The sequence below is a fragment of the Typopeltis vanoorti genome, chromosome 10 (assembly GCF_054136105.1).
Source record: "Typopeltis vanoorti isolate ZY-2024b chromosome 10, IOZ_Tvanoo_1.0, whole genome shotgun sequence".
In the NCBI taxonomy this organism is placed as follows: domain Eukaryota; kingdom Metazoa; phylum Arthropoda; class Arachnida; order Uropygi; family Thelyphonidae; genus Typopeltis; species Typopeltis vanoorti.
Window position 1 is genome coordinate 44872793 of NC_143558.1, and position 22813 is coordinate 44895605.

The following is a 22813-nucleotide window of genomic DNA, read 5'->3' on the forward strand; positions in this document are numbered from 1 at the left end:
TACCTTTAGACATCGCTTCTACTAGATAGTTCTTGAATATCTCCCAAGCTACCTTGATCTCTTTTCCAGCTAACTCCTCATTCCATGCTACACCTGCAATCTGTGTCCTGAACTTATTATAGTCACCAGCCTTGTAGTTCCACATATATCCTTTTCTCACAGAGGTCCTCACACTGCTGTGAGTCACCCAGGTAATCACTTCATCACTCTCACCTGGAGAGTGATTTGACACCTCATTTATAATTCCATCCTCTTATGAGATGATCAGATCCAAGACCCTCAATCCTCTTGTGTCCTCTGTTACATACTGTCTGATGTAGTTGTCCCTCAAAAACTCAAGAAACTCATTTTCTTTACTTCCAGTTGCTATCTCATCTGGAAGTAAAGATGTTATCTCATCAGTCTATTTTGCCATAATTAAAATTACCCATAACAATCTTATTTCTCTTTTCTTATTTCCTTGGCTGATTTGATTATACATTTCCTAGTTACTAATCATCCACATTACCAGGTTATAACAACATCTGACTAAGTATTTCATTCTATTCACCTCTATCTCACACCATACTGCCTCAAAACCACTGGCACTATTTCCCTCTTGCATCTCTATCTTGTATGGACATAACTCTTTCTCTATCATCAATAGAACCCCCCCCTCCCTTTTTACCTTTTCTATTCTCATCAACACATCATACCCTTCCATCTCTATTCCTGTCAGGATGGCTCACTTATTCCAACAATTTTGGGGTGAACATACTCAATTAATGCACCCCCCTTTCCTTTTTGTCTACACATCCATTCTTATCCTGTTAGAGCATCTACCTTTCTCATTCTGTGTTCCTCTGTCCAACCTGAGCCTCCACATTTCCCTGTCATTCTTGCACACCTGTTCTCGCCTTCTCTATACTCATGCCGCTCACTTATTCATTCATAACCACCTCTTCAAGTCATTATTATTATTATTATTCAGACCTCTATTGAGTCAAAAGACTCATCGTGGGAGGTCCTTCCAAAGAAACACAGTCTATCATACCACTCCTTGAACTCATTGACCATTCTCGCTCTCACCACTCCATCAGGCAATGCATTCCATGGTTCAACCACCCTCCAAGCAAAGAAACCACTCCTCACCCTCTTGCTCACAGTTTCCTTTCGTAACTTCCAGGGATGGCCTCTTGCCATCACTCCTTCCTGCTGTTCAACCAAGCTAAAGAACTCCCCAGTGTCAACCCTGTAACCACCTCTCAACAGTTTAAGTCTCAATCGTATCAGCTCTCCTCCTTCTATCCACCAAACTCTGCAGTCCACATTCCCTCAGCTGATCCTCATAACTATCATTGTACAGTCCTGAAACCATCTTTGTTATCTGCCTTTGTATCCTTTCCACAGTTAATTTATCCCCTTCAAATCCTGGGGACCAAATCTGAGAACAATAGTCTAAGTGTGGTCTGGTCAGAGTCTTGCACAATGGAATGATAACTGTTTTATCTCTGCAGGTCAGTGTCCTTCTTATTATTGCATAGTGTTACTTTCACTACCTTTGCAATATGTCCCCTAAATTTCAGGTTTCTATCAATCATCAACCCTAGATCTCTTGTCTCCCCTACTTCCTCCAGTATAACTCCTCCCATAGAGTATGCAGCATCCCATCGATGTTTCCCAAACCTCAAGACCTTGCTTTTTGCTGCATTAAACCGACACCGCAATTCATTAGCCCATCTCTCTAGCTTATTCAAATCCTCTTGCAGGGCTACCGCATTTGCACTATTACTAATAATCCTTCCCAGCTTTGCATCATCTGCAAACAACTGAATATCCCCTTGCAATCCACTGACAATGTCATTGATATAAAGGTTAAACAATATAAGTCCCAGCTGAGTCCTGTGGGACCCCATTTGTAACCCTCTGCTTCCTTGAAACTACCCCCCACCATACACAACTCTCTGATACCTATTGTACAGCCAATCTTGAATCCAGTTGACCAATCTGAGATCCAGACCCATGTGCTGCAACTTAAATATCAGCTTATCATGTGGTACCCTGTCAAATGCCTTGGCTAAGTCTAAGAAAATGGCAGTATATGCCTTTCCCTTATCTAATGCTCTTGTAACTTTATCATAAAAGGCTAACATATTGCTAAAACAAGAGCGCCCTTCACAAATCCATGTTGACTCTCACAGATAACATTGCCCTCATCTGTCCAGCGCTGTATACGGTCCTTCACTACTTTCTCCAAGATCTTACTAACTGCTAATGACACACAAACTGGCCTATAATTAGACACTTCCGGTCTGCTACCACCCTTATGCAATGGCACTATCTTATCTTCCTTCCATTCCATGGGCACCTTTCCCACAGCCAGACTTTCATTGAAAAGCCAGGTCAAAGGCACTGTCAGTTCCCTAGCACATTCTCTCAAAACTCGTGGTGAAATTATACCATTCAGAGTATTCAGTATTTGAAACACACTCTCCTGCTGTATCTCTAAACCTCGAACCTGCTCTATCCCTCTGGCATTAAAACTGACTCCTCCAGGATGAAATACTCCAATCGTTCATTGAACAATTCTACTATGTCCTCTGTATCAGTCACTCTATTCCCATTTTTATCCCACAATATCATTCTTCCACAGTCATTCCTCCTCCTACTGGCCACATATCTAAAAAATTCCCTAGGATTTTCTTTGGATCATAGGGCTAATCTCTCATATTCCAGTTTCGTCTTCCTTACCATACTAGTCACTCTTCTGGCCTGTGTCTTATACTCTTCATGCATCTTCTCTTCACCTGTCTCCTTATATCTCTTCCACAGCCTCTTTTTTGCATACAATTCCTGTTTAATATTGTTTGTCATCCACTTTACTCCAAATTGTGTCCTGTTCTTCACTCGTGGTATACAACTTACCATTGCTGCTAACAAATATTCTTTCATAATTTCCCACGCACTAATGATATCCAGGCCTTCCAGTTCCTCCTTCTATGAAACTTACCCAAGTTGACGTCTTAGACTATTATAATCACCTGCCTTATAATTCCACATACGTTCCCGTCTCTTTTATACTCCTGCATGTCTATTCCTTTTCCAAGTCAAAACCATATGGTCACTCTCTCCAACTGGTGGGAGAGATGTCATCTCAGTTACTATCAACTCCTCTGATACTATAACCAAATCCAAAACTCTTGAACCTCTTGTTCCCTCTATTACATGTTGCCTAAGACATTTGTTCCTCAAGAATTCTAGAATTCCATTCCCTATTGCTACATGCATCTTCCTCCCCCCAGTTTATACTACTGTAGTTAAAATCTCCCATAACAATCATTCTTCTTGCACTTGCCAAACTCAGCTGTCTAAACATTTCCTGGTCACTACCCTCTGTACTCCTGGGTTCTGTAGCAATGCCCCACTAAACATCCTGTCTTGCCCACCTCTACCTTTCTCCCATTCTTCCACATTGCTTTCCACTTGATCAGATTCATTCACTGCACTCACTTCTCTACCTTCCAGCAGCAATCCCTCCAAGAGCCTCACACCAAAACCACTCAAATACAGTCCATCTCTCCTGTACAGTTTCCTTTGTCTTTTGAACTCATTCCATACATTAACAAACTGCACTCCTTTCTCCTCACAAATTTCCACTAACATATCACTCATAATTGCTGGCTTGGTTGACCAAGTGGTTAGCTTATCCGCTTTCCAGTCAAAAGGCTGTGGATTTGAATCCTGCCATGGGAATGGATGCTTGTGATTATCTGAAAACACTAGTGGTGGTGGTGGTCGGTGGTAGATGGCATTGGTGTAGATGATGAGGGTAGTTGTGGTTGGTGGAGTGGTGCAGACGGAGAGTTGTAGAGTGGGTGCTCTTCTCCAATGAGTCTTTGGACTCCCTGGAGGTGTTATATAATAATAATCTAAATTAAACTAAAATTTTTATTCAAACATGGTAGTTGTCTCCATAATTTTCAAAAATGCATAAAAGAAAAGAAAAAAATAATAATCCTTGCTCTCCATCTCATCTCACCACTGTCATACCTGGGCAACACACTTAGTACCATTCCTATCACACTATTCTCTTTTATCTTCTCAGCAACCTCCTGATATCCAACTCTACTCATTCTACCTCCAGTAAAACATACTTTGTGCATCCTTTCATCCAGCACACCTTTAATAATCGAATCTCCATACAATGTCACTCGTGGATCTTTCGTTATCTCTTTTATACCAACATTATTTGTTTTCATCATTTTCTTTCTTCTATACATATCTTGAATTGTCTTAATTTCATTCCTCATCCATTTCATCTCTTGCCTCATCTTAACCAACAATGATAGATATTGTGAGTCATTTGACTCACAATATCTATCATTGTGAGTCAAATGACTCCATTGAGATTGATATCCCATATAAAGTCATTTGACTCCATTGAGATTGATATCCCATATAAAATAATAATAATAATAATATAGCATAAAATAAGTATATGCAAATACAGTAACTGTTGTCTTATCTGACAGCTTTAAGGTATTGGACTTTAGAGAATTAAAAATTGAGAGAAATGGTTTTTCTCCCAATTTTGAATTTTGTTGCAGAAAATAATGTAGGTTAATGTGTGATAAAGTGCATTAAGTTACAATATAAAAATATGTTATCACATACATACATTTTAGATGGATTGGGTTTCTGCAAATAGAGAGATAAAAATAGAAAAAGTGAATATATATATATACTAAAACTATATGCTAAAAATTACAAATTTAATTTCAAATTATCTGCAATCCGTTGGATTGCATCCAGGGTAGCCTGGAATAGGTCAATGAATGTGCCTTGAAAACTCCCTAGTTGGTGGTCCTAAATAATATGATTGACGATCTGTTGATTAGCACCACAGTCACATGTTGGGGATTGACGCAGGCCCCACTTGTATATCATGGTAGCACATCTGGCATGGCCTGTCCTCAGGCAGTTGAGTGTGCTCCATTGCTGTCTCTGGACAGGTCAAAGCCAGGGGCCTCTATTGTGCTGGTCTGTAATGAGATGTCCATTTTTTATTGTTGAAGTAGCCAGCGATTCTTCCATTCAGTTTCAAGAGAATGAATATCTGGTTGCTAATCTGGCAACCAGATGTTTGAGGGACTTCAAACAAATAAAATGATACATTTTGGAAGTCCTCATGGATGGATAAGTTGTTATTTCAGATACTTTTTATCCACTCTCTGTTAGCAGCAGTTTTCCCCCTTATGTCTGGTGGTATGATGTTAGAGAGTTTTGGTAACTACTCAACAGGTGTAGAATTTATGCAACCTGTGATGATTCTCATGGTATCATTAAGTTGCACGTTGACCTTGCTGACATTATGACTCAAATACACTGGAGCACAATATTCTGCACAATAGTACACTAAGGCATGGGCAGCAGATTTTAGCATGTTGACTGCCAACTACGAGATAATTCGTAGTAGGCGATCTGGCCAAGAGGGCCGACTACGAGTTATCTTGTCGTTGCTGGACTTGCCTTTTTCATGCAGCTGCGAGTATATTTGTAATATATAAGCTTAACAGGATAGTTGGCTTCTATCCTGTTAAGAAGAGAACAAAAAATCAAGGCTGGCGTACATGAAAAATTTATTCATACAGTGAAAATCAAATACAAAATAATAGAACAGTACTCAGGTTCTTCTTGAGTCAGTGATCTTTTCTTATCCATATTGTGGGATTATAAATATACATTATAATAATAATTATAAAACAAAATATTGAAGAAAGAAGTAAATGTAACGTACTCGACTAAGTTTGATTCACTACTGACGAATTTACGCATATCGCTAACTCTGCTTTAGCGAAACAACGACAAGTCAAAGCATGAATTAATTATGAATTAACTCATAGTTGGTTACTGCGAAGAACTTTCTGTTACATATGCCAACTATGAAATAACTCGTGAGACCGTTTTTTCCAAAAAAACACATTCTGTATGTTTTTTGGTGATTTCTATGCATTATAATTAGGGTTTTGAATAACTTGATATAATTAAAATTGGCTTCTGAGACCCAAATTCTGAAAATTGCCGTGGCAGTCAACGTGTTAGTGTTTGCTCCTGTCCTCCCCCACCCCCACCCCCAAGCCCAAACACACGTTTCCTGATGATGTTATTCCTAGATTTTAGCTTTTGGCAAACATTTTCCAGGTGTTTCTAGAAGGTTAAAGAGTGATCTAAGGTGACTACAGAATATTTTGGGTTGGGGTTGTGCTTCAAAGTCCACCCTCTGAATGAGACCTTCAGACATTTATCAGCTTGATGATTGTTCAAGTGAAATGTGCAAACTTCAGTCTTAGAGGGATTTGGGCAAAGACACCATTTTGGTGTAATAGTTGTACAGAACTTCAAGGTCAGAGCTGAACACAGTCTTGGCCTCTTTCAGGTGTTTAGTCTGAGTTGCCAACAGCAGATTGTCTACATATGCAAACTTTCAGGAAGAGGTTTGTGGCATGTTGCTAATGTATAAATTAAAAAGGAGTGGAGCTAGCACAGAGCCCTGTGGTAGTCCATTTTTTAGTACTTTCAAGGGACTATTTTTACCATTCAGTTGTCATTATATAATGAAAGGAAAGTCATTGACTGTTGTGAAAAGAAATATAGTACTGGTGTGTGTGTGTGTGTGTGTGTGTGTGGTTTGGGGGGGACTTTTTTTCCTTCTTTGAAAACTGACTTGGTTAGCCGAGTGGATAGCGTATGTATCTGCTCTGCTGCCAAAAGGCTGCGGGTTCAAATCCCACCTTGGGCATGGATGTTTGTGATTGTCTGTGGAAATACCAGTGGTGGTCGGCTGTAGATGGCATTGGTGTAGTTGCAGTCAGTTGGTGACTGAATGGTAGAGACGGAGTTGTAGAACAGGTGCCCTTCCTTGATGAGTCCTTGGACTTCCTGAAGGTGTCAAATAATAATAATAATAAAGTATATATATGAGACCCCTAAATACAGGGACCAGTCATTTAAATACATTATTTCTAAACATAAAAATACTTATGTGTAGGCAGTACATCACAGTTTATTTAAAGGTATCAATTCACATCACAAAATTTTTTTTTTTTCAGCCTGTAACTTTTCTCCCTTGCTAGGGTAATGGCCTCTTCCATTGTTGGAGGGTTGGGTCTACTTTTCCCATGGTGACCTACTCCATCTTGGGAGAGTGTTTATTCACTTGTAGGAATGAATGTATGAAGGTGGAAGACAATCACAAACCTCCATGCCTAGGTGGGATTCGAACCTGCAGCCTATTGACTGGATAGCAGATATGCTAACCAGGCTGGCCATCACAGAATATAAGAAAATTATTTATTTAACTTATTTGCTAATATTTCGCTGGTATTATATCCAGCATTTTCAGAGCACAAGATCAGTTTGTCACAGTACATGAAACAACAACAGTTTGGTATAACAATGGGTCTAGTTTAAAAAAATTGTAATGGGCAACACAAGAAACTAAAGTCTTAATTTGTGCCATCTATTGTTGGATAAAGAGAGAGAAAAAACAAGTATTAATTTGATCTACATGTACCCTTTCTTCACACAAGTCCTCACACTGCTGGCAACCTAGGTAATCACTTCATGGCCACTCTCATCAGCTGCAGGATGATTTGACACTTCATTTATAATAACATTCTCTGATGAGCTGATCAAATCCAAGATCCTCAGTCCTCGTGTGCCCTCTGTTACGTACTGCCTGAGGTAGTTGTCCCTCAAAAACTCAAGAATCGCATTTTCTTTATTTCCAGTTGCTAATCTCATCATCCCAGTCTGCATTGCCATAATTAAAATCACCCATAATGATAATCACCCTTTACTTATTTGCTTGGCTAATTTGATTATATACCATCCACATTACCAAGTCTATAAACATCCAACTAAGTATTTCATTCTATTCAGCTCTGTCTCACATCATACTCCCTCAAAACCACTGGTACTATTTCACCTCTTGCATCTCTACCTTCTATGGACATAACTCTTTTTCTGTCATCAATAGCACTCCCCCTCCCTTTTTGCCCTTTCTATCTTCACAAAATACAACTTTACTACATTATTAATATATGACTATTGTAAGTAATGTTGTTCGGGGGCAAGTGCAGTTTTTGGAAAGTTGTGATTTTTTTTTTTTTTTAGAGTTCTCAATGTTTTAGGTTTGTATTCTTATTTAAAGGCAAAGGGCTCTCTGAGTACACAGTTGTATGCATACAGCTTAAAAGAAACTGATAAACAAATTAGATTTACTTGCTGATAAACAATTTAGATTTAAATAATTTAAATTTATTTTGATTTATTATTTCACTTTAAATTGCAGTTTATACAATTGTCATTTTAATTACAGTTAACAATGGAGAATACATTCAAGCTGTGCTGGATCGAAACGTAGCAGAGAATATCTCTCGGGTTTTGTATCCCAATGACAATGTAAGTAAAAGATTACTTGTTTTTGAGATTTCATGAAAGCAAAATACTGTATATTAACATTAAAAAAAATTTCATGTTTTCAAAATTTTCAAAACACAAATTTTTTTCATGTTTACAAAACTTAACTATATATTGTGTATGTGTGCATGTATTTCTGCTCTTCCTCCTTCCTCCCTCCCTACTGTTCTTTCTCCCTGCTCCCTCCCTTATGTTATTGAAAAGAATAATCAGGCAAGCCTGCTCTAAAGAACTTTCATTCTAGCAAACCCTCCACTATAAACTATTCCTGTTGTCACATGAATTTGCTATAATAAGAGTTGACTGTATATGGTTTCAGAGAGCATAACATAAGTAGAGTTCTAACTTCCATTTACAACTTAAAAAATATTTTTTTAAAAGTTGCTATTTTCTTGAACTTCTTGTATTGCATTTATTTGCTTTTCATTCTGCATTTCATTGATACATATATAAGTGTAAAATGTATTTCACAACATTGAACTGTATATATATATATATTGAACTGAATATATATATATATATATATGCATATGGTTGCAAGCATCGGCTAACTGCGTGGACTATATATATATATATATATATATATATATATATATTGAACTGAATATATATATATATATATATATATATATATATATAGTCCACGCAGTTAGCCGATGCTTGCAACCATATGCAGAAAGGAATGTCCTGTGTTCAATTCAATTACTGTCGCCAACATGAGGAGCTTAAGGATCTTTCTCAGACATAGCCAAGTTAGCCGGTCTTGGGCGTGGACCGCAGGGTTTTTCTTCTCTCAAGCAGCAAACCGGCCCCGCGAACACACTCTTTTACAGACATAGGATATCTCCAGGAATAAGGAGTAACCAACCTATCCCATAGGATTTCAGTTCTGAATGTCTACACGGTAAAAAGTATAGGTCTACGTGTGAGTGTGAATCAGGGATATATATATAATTTTTTCTCCTCTGTCCAAATGAAAGCAAACAAAGTTTGCACATATATCATATCAAGATATCAGCCTCTGATATCTTGATATGAAGACTGATTCATTCTGACCTTTATTGAGGTCTCATCAGTGGGAGCCAGATCCAGAAGAGACACAAGGTTGAATCAATGTAGCAGTCATATATTTTCCATATACAAGTAGCCAAATATGTATCACCTTGTAGGAAATATATGACTTCTGCATTAGATGTTGAAAGTTTATGTTTCACTTGGTCAGACTATAATAAATTTAGTTTAATCCTTTATCCAAGTGTGTGCAAACAAAGTTTGCACCTGAAAGTATCTTCAAGACTGGGGTAAAGTGGTACAACACCGGGCACACCATATGTCAGCTCCTATAGGAGGAGATGACCTTGCTAATGCTTCTGCCTGGTATCTCCACTTGGGCCTGGCTCCCACTGAAGAGACCTCAATAAAGGTCGAAACTAGTCTGGGTAGTGGCCCTTCCCTTAATGCATAACATTATACATATCCGCAAGGAGATGTGTTTTGCATTATGGGAGATACTGAGATAGGAGTGTTGGTAGCTTGCTCCACCTTTGCAAGGAGTTGCCCGGTGTTGTACCACTTTACCCCAGTCCTAAAGATACTTTCAGGCCTAATTTGTTTGCACACACTTGGATAAAGGATTAAACTAAATTTATTATTGACTTCTGCATTAATTCAGCCTTGGTATTTCAATCCGCCATATATTTCCAATAAGGTGATACACTTTTTTGTTACTTGTATATGGGGAAATATATGATTTGCACATTAATTCAACCTTGGTATTTCTTATGGGTCTAGCTGTCACTGATGAGATCCCAATAAAGGTCAAAAACAATCTTGGTAGTGACCTTTCTTGTAATGCATACAAGAAAGTATGCATTACAAGAGAGACCGATTTCTCATTACTCTACATGCTGTTAAAATCTACCTGCCAGCCAAATTTCCTCTGTTGTAATCTGTTATCTGTCCATATTCCCCATATGGGAATATCAAATTGCCATACTGGTATATATATCAAATTACTTTGCATAGTTTATATCATTGCATGTGTATTTGTCACATTGTTATGAAATGCAGTTAATTGGCAGAAGCAATACTTTTTTATGCTGGCCTCCATAAAGAATTCAGTAATTATCAAGCTATCTTGTTTTTAATATTAAAGAAGCTCATCTTAACTACATCTCTAGAAATATAACTGGGCCTATCGTTTATTTCATTCTATTTATCATTCTATTTTGATATCACTATTTTACATCCCTTCTGCTTCTTTAGATTTATAAGCTAAACAAGAACTCATCAGAACCCACCTTTTGACACAATCTATAAAATGGTTTGGAGAAGGATGCTTGACATACATTTCCAGGACATTTAATTAAGTCTGACATAGACTTAATTAAATTTAATATACTTATTAATTAAGTCTATGTTTAATTAAATAAATTTAATTAAACATAGACTTAGCAAACTATCATTTTAACAATATGTCATGACAAACAATTTTAGATTTCTCCACTATTGCCTGGGTTCCCCAAGAGTCGCTTACTTTTTAGCTGTTACTCTTACACATAATTGACCTTCAAATTCTTTCCATAGTTTTGCTGATGTCATCACATTTCATTTCTCTTCTTCATATGGGAAAAATTTGATCTGTGGCATATAGCTATTAGCTGATGATGCAAAGACAGACAAGGTAATCAGGAGTGTAGCTGATATGCAGTACTTGCAGAATAATTTGAATGAGCTGGAATTGTGGACATGTGAAAATGGCTATCAGTTCAGTGTTAGTAAATATAAAGTCATGCACTTTGGTGTGATAAGATATCCAATGTCATATTGTACTGGTGGGATTATTCTAGAAGAACTCATCAGGCTAGGGATCTTGGAGTGTTAGTAGATAGAAAATTGAAATTCAAGAGCCATATAGCAAAGATTGCAAATACAACTCAAAAGATAATTGCAATGCTGAAAAGAAAACATAATACAACTCAGTGGATAATTGCAATACTGAAATGAACCTCGACATGCAAAGATAAGGAAGTCATTTTGCCTCTTTACAAGGCCTTGATAAGTGAGTCCTGGCTCACTTGGACTATTGTGTGCAGGTCTGGTCTCCTGGTTTTCTTTGTGATTCTGATACAGTGGGAAAAGTGCAATGGAGAGTTAAAAATGAAATTAGGATTATGGAATACTGATTATGAAGATAGATTGAGAATTTACACACTGCAGACACCAGCAAACAGGAGAAAGAGGAGGGGGTGATATGATTGTGACTTACAATTTCTGAAATGGTCATACAAGATTTCAGTGGATGGAATTTTTCATTTTATGGAATGTGGGGAAAGGATGCAAGGCATCCTTGGAAGTTGAGAATGAATGCTGTAAAGAAGAGTGTGAGGGCTAGATTTTCTCTCCTAGAGTGGTGTATGATTGGAATGAATTACCATTGAATGTTGTATGTGCAAGTAGTAAATGAATTCAAGAACAGTATGACAAGGTATGACAGCTGATGCAGGTAGTATGTGACCTCACTCAATTGAGTCCTGGCTCCTTGGAGGTCTCTCTGTTAATAGGAATAATTGGAGAAGCTTTGTAGTGCCCACACATTCCACCTTTCAAGATCTTTTACAACCACTGACTTAATCATTACCTCTTTCCATTCTCTAATGGCTAATAATAATCTTGTCAACTAATACTGCTACCAACTGCAGTTTGCTTTTTATCACAAGAAAGATCTCATCTCACTTCACTTCTTACCTCTGAGATTGCCAGATAAAGGCAGGTTTCCCTTTTTGTTAACTTAGACGTTTAGCCTTTCTTGGCATAGGCATCACATCAATTTCTTCTTCTGCCTCCAGTAAACTTGATATATTTTTCCACTCAAGATTACTTGTACAACTTCTAACATTATAAATTCCATTTACCAAAATTAGAATACTATTCTCACATTTGGGATGGCACACCAAAACTTCTCTAAAAATTCTTATACTATCCAGAAGAGGCAGTAATTAACAGATGAGCCATTCTTTCACAGATTCACTCAAGTCACTTTCTTATAGATGTTATATTTCTCTCAAAAACAAGCTGCTGCTAGAAAACATCTGTTTATAATCCATCATCAAACTCCAAGCATCCATCTACCTCAATATTTTTGATTACTACATTTTTTTTTTTTCTCTAGAATGGCATTCCTCGTTTCAGGAGTTTCTTTTGCCCAATCAGTAATGATGATTCCCTTTGATTAGGATGTGAACTTCAGCTGTTCAGGAAAAAGATTAGTAAGCTTTTACTTCTGCTTCACATGACAATGATATTCTGCAGGTATTGCAACTTCTTGTGTGTGTGTGTGTGTGTGTGTGTGTGTGTGTGTGTGTGTGTGTGTGTGTGTGTGTGTGTGTGCGCGTGCGCGCGTGTGCGTGCATGTGGGGAGATTAACAAAAATATAATAATAATATTAAGATTCCATTGATTCTTAAGCAAAAATATACATTGATCATATTATATCAAATTGTAATTAATATCTCATCTACTTTGTCCAAAGTAGGTAGCTAAATCTGAACAAATAACCCAGCATCAACTGGATTATATTTGCTCATTGTGACGCGGAAACATTAGAGTGGGTCCAGAGACGAGTGAGTAAGACATTATCAGGGCTCTGAAATACTATGGAGAGAGGGGTGAAAGAATGTGGATTGCAGAGTTTGGTGGATAGGAGACAAAGAGTTGATGTGATAGAGGTTTAAGTTAGTGAGGGATTTTATTGGATTAATACAGAGAGGGTTATAAAAAGAGTAGAAGGTGAGAACAGCCAATCCCTGGAAGGTGTGTAAGAGTGTTGTGAAGAAGAGTGTGAGAGTAGATTATTTACATGGAGAATTGTGGATGAATTAGCAGACAACTGGATATTCCTGTAGATCATTTCCTATGTTATTAATGTACAAATTAAATAACAGGCCAAATTCAGTAATCTGTGGTACACCACTTGTCATCTACCATTGCTGGATTCTACTTTGCACATTCTTATGATATAGTGGATTGGATGACCAGTATCCCCACCAGTCCAACCTGTGGTAGTATAGTATCTATGCTGAGATTTTGTAGCTTCCTAAGGACCTCCAGTTCATCTGCTTCTTTTGTTGCAGCAGTTTCTGCCACATCTGTCATTGCAACATTGCTACCTGGATGATACATCCTCACACTTAGATATTCAAGTATTTCTTCTGTTTCAGTCACCTTTCTGCCATCAGCATCCATTTGGATTATCCTATTATAATTATTCTTCTTTTTATTTGCCACCTAGTGAATGGACTTTTTTGAGATCATCTGTGGCCTACTGAACTCGTTTCCTCTCATAATCTGATTTTGCCTTTCTTACCATTGGTCATCCTTCTTGCCTCTGCTTTGTGCTATTTGAGCCTTACTGTCACTATCTTTATATTAATTCCTGTTTGTTCCTGTTAATTCCTATTAGTTCCTATTAATTCCTGTTTCTCTAAATCCAGAGTAATTTATTAAAAAAAAAGGGTGGCACTGGCTCCCACTGAAACTGGCTCCCACTGAAGAGACCTCAATAAAGGTCGAAACTAGTCTGGGTTGTGGCCTTTCCCTTAATGCATAACATTAGACATATCCGCAAGGAGATGGGTTTTGCATTATGGGAGATACTGAGATAGGAGTGTTGGTATCTTGCTCTGCCTTTGCAAGGAGTGCTCTGGTGTTGTACCACCTTACCCCTGTCCTGAAGATACTTTCAGGTGCAAACTTTGTTTGCTCACACTTGGATAAAGGATTAAACTAAATTTATTATATATTAATTCCATAACACTTTTTTGCAGATTTTGCTTAATGATGCTATTCATCCATTTGATTCCTACCTGATTTACCCTTCTGAGTCTAGGTATGCAATCTAATATTATTACTTCCTTCATTCTCTCACTGCTAATATCCATTCCTTATAGTTTCCTATGCTTGCACTGCTCCAAGCTGTCTTCTAAGTCTTTTGTAATTACCAGCTCTGTAATATACCACTTTTTTTTTTTAAATGAAAATTCCATGTGATTTGTTAACTCCCAAGTCAAGACTTGCATAATGATTTGCTGTTTACACCAAATTGGCTACTTTATTTCTGGACAAATCCTTTAATGTCAACACTAAATCTAGTTCTCCCAGACTCTGGATTGACCTCCATTACATATTATTTATATATATTATCTCTTAGTAAACACATAGCAATGTCCCCCACCTCCTGTAAATAATTACTCACTCTATATTCATTGAGCTAATTTGCTGATGCATCTACTATATCTTCCTTTGCAACCTTGGTCTGTAGTAGTGACCAGTGACATAGTTTTTTTTGTTGGTCAAACAGGACAAACAAATAGTTTCAAATGTGCTCTTTGCCTTTCAGCCTGAACTCTACATTTCTCATGCAAATAATTTTATCATGAATTGTATATTTTCTTGATAAGAGAATCTGTTCCTACAGTTTTTCTTTATTAGTAGTACATTTTTATCAACTTTATGCCTGTTGACCTTAGGCAGCAATCACACAAACATCACAAATTACCTAATTACTACCACTTTCTCAGTAAAACTAAATTTTTAATGAACACTAACGAGGAGATGAGTATACAAGAATAATTTTATAGTTTCTTTGGAGAATTCCTACAAGACTGATTAATTCACTGTTGATTGAGGGGGAATTATTGTTGATTAAGCTGGTAAATCTTATACCAACTGATCACCGGCAGTTATATAGGTAATGCAATACTTGCTGCAGCAGTTCATGGCCAAGATTGAAGAATCTGTGTGTGTGTGTGTGTGTACACACACACACACACACACACACACACACACACACACACACACTACTTCACTTACAAAATGTGTTTCCTGATAAAAATTAGTTTGGTTATTTAGTGTGAAATAAATATTTCATCCTTATCATAAATAAAATTATTAATCATGATGAAGTTTTTTTTTTTTTTGGATCCTTCTTCATAAGAGTGCTGAGTAAGATGCTTCTCAAACTCTGAAACTTACATTCAACGATGTTTTAATGTTTTCTTTCTTTTGTCAGTTTTGATTTTTCATTGCAATAGAATAAATAACTGCACCACAATTATTGGTTTTCATTTTTGAAATAAAAGTTTAGTTATTCTGATTATTTTTTTTTAAAGACTGATTCTGTAAACCACACCATTATTGGCTTCAGTGGTTGAGTGGATAATATCTCTGCTCTTCAAGCAAGAATTGTGGTTCTAATTCTGATGTAGCAGATGGAAAAAGCAGTTCAGTCTTCTGAACAGTTTAAAATAAGAACTTAGTTGAATACTGTCAAGTGCCTGGAGTCCTGGAGTTGAAGATACCTAGAGACTTAAAATCTTAATTATATATATATATAATAAAATGATAATAATAATAACAATTATTATTATTATTACCATCATCCCAAGACCACCATGGAGTCAAAGACTCATCGCAGGAGGAACCTTTGTCATACATACAGCTCAGCATATCAAGCCTTAAATACATTCAAATTCTCTGTAGACACCCCACTCTCTCAGGCAGTGCATTCCAGTCATTGAGTCATATCAACTCTCAATGCAAAAAAACTTTTTCCACTCCCTTGCTTGCACCCTCCTCATACAGCTTCCAGGGATGACCTCTTGTTCTCCCCTCATCTCACACCATTTTATGAAACCTCTTAATGCTAATCCTGTAACAACCCCTTACCAACTTGCATGTCTCTATCATATTACTCCTCCTCTTCCTCCTATCCACTAGACTTACAAATTGCATCTTTTTTTTTTTTTTTCATACTTGACATTCCAGAGACTAGAAACTTGCCTAGTTCATCTCTGGATCCTTTCCAATATCTCTTCATCCTTTTGAAAACCAAATCAAATCTGCACACAGTAGTCTGTATGCAGCCTAATCAAGGCCTTATAAAATGGAACTAGAATCTCCTTACTTCAAGTCAGTGGCTTCCACATTGCCAGAATTCATTGTGTTGTCCTCACAATTTTGATAATGTGTCTTCTAATTTTAGATTAGTATTCACCATCACCCCAAGATCTCTCATTTCCTTTACCTCCTCCAACATATATATCCCCCAAAAGAGTAAATTCTACATCCTATTGTTTTCAATTTAAAACCATGCATTTTGCAACATTAAACTAGTATTCCCCCCCCCCCCACTTCTGTACTCATTCACTCAGTTTATTCAAGTTTTTTTAAAGCCACAACATCTGCTCTACTTCTCATAGTTCTTCCCAACTTTGCATCATCTGCAAACAACTGAATATCCCTATTCAAATCTTCCTTAATATTATTAACATACATTCAACAGCGATGAATGTATGTTAATAATATTAAGGAAGGAATTAATTAATACCTTAATTAATCTTCTGACCCTTAAAATACATTTAGATATTGCTTCTACTAGATAGTTCCTAAATACCTTAAATAGTTTTTTATTAAAATAAACAGCCAAAAGGCTGAGGAGAACCAACCAGTCTGAAACAGCTATCAGATCAGTGATACCTTATCAAAATGGACTAATAGAAAGCAAATATATAGATGCTTAGGCACCTATGTTTTCTCAGTAGTCAGTGTTAAGGCAACTCATGAATCCTGGTGAGTGTATTCCTGTAAGCTCTCTGGTCAACTTATTTTTACAAAACTTTCATAGTTTCTACATTCGGCTTTGGAATAATGCCGGATCTAATATCCACTTATATAATTTTGCATCACTGAACTGAAGCCTTTTGGCTCTTTATATTAGTAAATACTTTTACTCACCAATCAAGAATTCACTTATGAAAAATACACCTTTCCGACATTTCAAGTTCCTTAGTACTGAAAGAAAGTTTTTGCTGTCTTAAGGTTTCTTCCTTATTTCTTCTAGGTCTGGCTCCCACTGAAGGGGGGGGGCTTAAGATTACAGGAGAGTGAGAGGAGAATTTTGCCTTGAGAGCAATTTGAGTCGCCACAGATTGGCATTTTCTTTTCCAGCAGGGCCTCTATCTGGGCTGTGTTGGTGGGTGCTTTTCCCTGGAATATGAGCAGTTCTGCTCACTGTAGGGGGTGAACCTGTCACTGAGTGGAACAAACACTGAGTTGGATGATCTTTTAGTCACTTGTAGGGAGTGGTCTGGGAGATTGCCTAATTTTTAGAGAGGTGCTTTACTTAAACAGTGCCTGTCTCTGAGGAGAACCAACCAGGTCGAAACAGCTGTTAAGCCAGTGAAACCTTATTAAAATGGACTAATAGAAAGCGAATATATAAGTGCTTGGGCAACGCCTATGTTTTCTAAGTGGTCTGCGCTAAAGCAACTCATGAATGCCAGTGTGTGTACTCCCGTGAGCTCTTTGGTCAACTTATTTTTATGAAACTTTCATAGTTTCTACATTCAGCTTTGAAATAATGCTGGATCTAATATCCTACGTATATAACCTTAAATAGTTCTTAAATTCTATAATAAGTGGAATGGAGATCAATACCAATGATAAGAGAAGAGCTTGTTAAGAGCATGATGAAATTGTGTTTTTCTGGACAGAGATTAAGAATATTAATGTTGCTGTTAAGATGCAGAGAGGAAAAGTGAAAGAGATGAGTTGACAAGGTGCAAATGATCTGCACGCAATGTGAAGTATGTAAGAAGATATGAGAGTTGTGGTTGTGAGAAGAGTAAGAGAGTAAAGATTATGAGTCAGTTGAGAAAGAAGGATCATCATTGGAAATGAGTCAATGAAAAACTTGTGCAGGAAGAATTTTGTGGATTGAGTTTGATAGACAGCAGGACTTACGGGGTGGCCTGAAAAGTTCTTGGCCTTACAATGAAAAACGAATTTATAATTTCAAAATTATTTTTTATTTTTCAACATAATCTCCCTTAAGACTAATACATTTATTCCAGCAATGCTCCAGCGCCATTATCCTGTCCTGTAGTGGTTCTCAGTAAGATCTGCAAAATATCCCTCTACAGCTTCAATCCTCTCGTGATTTGAAGAAAAACACTGACCAGCGAGGAAGAGTTTTAGTTTTGGGAAGAGATAGAAGTCAGAGGGAGCCAAATCTGGGGAATAGGGTGGATGTTCCAACAATTCATAGCGCATACCCCTTAATTTTTCCATTGCCAGAACACCTTTGTGGACAGGTGCATTCTTTTGATGAAAGATTTTTTTCTTCTGCAAGCCGGGTTTTTTCTCATGAATATTTTCGTCTAGTCTCCCTAGTTATTGTTTTATCCTTTTCAAGATCATTAATAAACACTGACACCATGATCTTTCCTGCTGATGGAACCGACTTTGTTTTCTTTGGTGCTGAACAACTGGCTTCTGTCCACTGTTTTGACTGCTGTTTGGATTCTGGTGTGTAATGGTGAATCCAAGTCTCATCCATAATAATAAATTGACATAGCAATAAATAATTGTTAAAACACTCCAAGCACTGCTCAGAGATTTTCATGTGAGTGCGTGTTTGATCTACTGTGAGCAAGCGCAGCACCCATCTTGCAAAGCTTTTTCATTTGCAATTCTTCATGCAAAATATATCCTACATGGTCTTTTGAAATGCCTATAGTCTCAGCAATTTCATGCACTTTGACTCGCCGGTCATCCAGTACCATATCGTCCACTTGATCAATGATTTCTGGTGTTACACTTTTTGGACATTCTTCACGTGGATCATCTTCAAGGCTGATAAGGCCACATTTAAACTCGGCAGCCCATTTCTTAATTGCCAAAAATGAAGGAGATGAGTGTCCATAAACTTTTATGAACTTTGAATGGTTTTCTATTGGTTAAACCTTCTTTTATAAAGAATTTTATAACTGCACGATACTCAATTTTATCCATTTCAAGGGATACAGACAACACTTTTGTTTCAGACAGCTGTATAAAACAAACTACTTGATAGAATGACTTGCAATTTCGCAGGATGCTTATAACAGATAGAACTTAGAAAAAAAAATCTTGCTGATAGTGTTGCCATCTATGGTCGAGGCCGAGAACTTATCAGACTATCCTCGTATATAAATAAAGCTAATGGTTGTGCATTTGAATGGATGTGGTGTTTAGATGTCTTGAGAAAGTGTTGTTCAGTGAGCTTTCCAAAATGCAGAATTAGGAGAAACTAGTTCTGGTGGCCTGTGGTGCACCCAGGGAGGAGGCTAAGGGGCCCTGGCCCCCTCTAAAAGAAAAAGGAAAAAATCACTAGAAAAGTTTCCAAAAATCTTTTCCTAATTAAAATTCATTTTTTTATTCACATTGTGTCATGTCTTCTATTTCTATACTACTTATGAATTAGCAGTCACATAAAGTGGGAATTCCCTGTAGCTCTCGGAATCATGGCCGCTGTGAACGCAAGATGGACGAAGTAGTGATCGGGTAGATTGAGAGCGTTTGCCCAAGCCAGGCCAGAGGAGATCAGGTATCATGTATTGCTGGTCACTACAGATAATCAGTCATAGGTCGTATTCAATGTGTGGTATGTATTCTCAAATAGTTTACTCAACTCTCCCCCCCACAAGATTAAATCCTGAGTGTGCTACTGCTGGTGGCGTGTGTGAGAGCGGGGGGGGGGGGGGGCTCGGCATATCCAGTAAATGTGTATGTAGGCATACTTGAGGCATATTACTGGAAGAGTAATCAAATAATGCTGAATATAGCTCCTTAGTTCTAAAATTGAGTGCAACAGATGACACAAGGTGTGAGGGAGACTGAGGACACGAAGAAAATACTGCAGTTTATGTATACTAATACCAGAAGCTTCTGGAATAATGGGAGGAATTTTAACTTGACCAAGGGTCATAGGGCAGAAAATTACTTAAATCTACTGGTAACAAAAAAATTTTATTTGTCCATAATATGAATTGGTAAAAGAGTGGTTGTGTATTATAATATTACCTTGATGGACCTGTGATTTCAGTCAGTATTTCTCCATGACTGCAGGTCGTAAAGAGTCCAGCTATTCCTGTCTTGAGCCTTTCTTGATCATGTTCTTCCCACCTTAAGTCTGGCCTTCCATGTTTCATTTTGGTGTCTCTCAGATACCAATTTGTTACTCTGACTCTCCACCTGTTGTCTCTCATTCTGGTGAGATGTCCTGCCCATCTACTTTTGATTTTGTAGATTGCTTTTATTAAATCCTTGAGTCCAGACTTCTTTCTGATTTCTGTGTGTCTTATGTGGTCTATTTTATTTATATTGCACATTCTTCTTTCTATTGCATGTTGAGTTATTAGCTTTTGTTCTTCTTTTAAAGTTGTGTTCCATGTTGCATTGCCATAAGTTAATGCTGGTAATAATGACTATTGAAAAGATGGGCTCTTATTTCTATATTTTTTTGGTTGGCAATTGTTGATTTTATTTTGTTAAAGCTCATCCAAGCAGTTCTTTTTCTCCTTGCTATTTCATTTGATATGTCATTATTCATTTTTATAGATTGTCTGAGGTCGATGTAATTTAGATTCAGCATTGATTGTAAGAGTTCAGGGGAGTGAAATATTAATACAACATTGTCGGTGAATAATAGAATATTTAACATTTCACCATCATTGTTTATTCCACCTTTCATGTCAGGTTTTTGAATGATGCTGTCCAGATAAATGTGAAGAGATTAGGTGATAAGATGTTGCTCTGACGTACTCCTCTACTTAATTTTAATCAGGTGACTGAAAAGGGTGATGTTTGTTGTGCCTTTTTTTTTGTGTGTGTAAATGTCTTTTATGAGCTGGATATATGTTATTTCTACTCCTTGTTCTATTAAAGCGTAGAATACTGCATTATGTTCAACAAAGAAAACAAAGTGGCATCTTGTATTCTCTGCATCTTTCTGTTAATTAAGTAGTTTGAATGTGGTTTATTGCTGAAAAGCCTTTTTTGAAACTGGCCTGTTCTTTGCAGCTATTTTAATTGATGGAGGTTTGTATTCTGTTTAGAATGACTCTAGTGAATATTTTATATGTATATGATAATAGACACATGGGTATGCAATTACTGATGTCTTCTTTATTACTATTACTATTATTACTACCTCAAGACCTCATGGAGTCAAAGACTCATCTGGGAGGTCCTTTTATCACACACACAGCTCGTCATACTGTGTCTTAAACATACTCAAACTCCTTGCAGACACCACACTCTCAGGCAAAGCATTCCAATCATTTACAACTCTACACGAAAAAAACCTGCCTCCCACTTCCCTACTCACACCCTCTTTACACAGTCTCCAGGGATGACCTTTGGTTCTCCCCTGATCTCTGACTATTTTCTATAGAACTTCTACAGCATTGATCCTATAACAATCCCTTACAAACTTGTAGGTCTCTATCATATCTCCCTTCTTCCTCCTATCCACCAGACTCTGCAGATTACATCTTCTCAATCTTTCCTCATACTCGATATTCCAGAGGTCAGAAATTACTTTAGTCAGTCGCCTTTGGACCCTTTTCAACATCTCTTCATCCTTCTGAAAATCAGGTAACCAAATCTGGGCACAATAGTCCATGTGTGGCCTAATCAAAGCCTTATACAACCTAACAAGAATCTCCCTACTTCTACATGTCAGTGTCCTCTGCATCATTCCCAGAAGTCTTTGTGTTGTCTTCACAATTTTGGCTATGTGTCCCCTAAATTTTAAATCCTTATCCACTATCACTCCCAGATCTCTTATTTCGTCCACCTCCAACAATATATCCTCACCAAGCATAAATTCTACATCCCATCTTTGTTTTCCAAATTTTAAAACCTTACATTTTGCAGCATTGAACTCATATCCCCATTTCCGTGCCCAGTCACTCAATTTATTCAAGTCTTCTTGCAAGGCTACAACATCTTCCTCTTTATGCTTTGTCCATGTGATTATTCTTATTTCTCCGCATAACTCAATAAAAAGTTTCAAACTGGATTTTGGGTCACCTCACCAAACACTGTGAATGATTTTCTGTCAAAGAATGAAATAATTTTGATCATCTGCAAACAACTGAATATCTCCATCCAAATCTTTGCCAATATCATTAATATACAAGTTAAATAGTAATGGTCCTAAAACAGGCCCCTGAGGCACTCCACTAGTGACTTTCCTTTTCCTGGATATTGCACCCCCCCCCCATACATAACTTGTTGATACCTATCAGATAGCCAGTCTCCAATCCAATGCACTAATCTAATATCCAACCCCATCTGCTCTAGTTTGACTGTCAACTTTTCATGAGGTACTCATTCGAAAGCCGTCGTGAAATCCAAGTACATTACTGTGTATCCTTCTTCTCTGTCCACGGAAGCAGTCACTTTATTGTAATAAGTAAGTAGATTACTAAAACATGGCTTCCCTTTAGCAAATCCATTTTATCCATCA

The 22813-nt window shown here is 37.3% G+C and overlaps 1 protein-coding gene across 1 annotated transcript in view; it reads left to right on the forward strand.

Moving 5' to 3' along the window:
• The window catches only part of LOC150102377 (glycogen phosphorylase-like), a 479880-nt gene that overhangs the window by 131105 nt on the left and 325962 nt on the right, over positions 1–22813 (forward strand). Inside the window, exon 6 of the mRNA XM_090399808.1 lies at positions 8360–8442. Coding sequence (XP_090255934.1) covers positions 8360–8442 — 83 coding nt within the window. The remainder of the gene's footprint in view (positions 1–8359; positions 8443–22813) is intronic.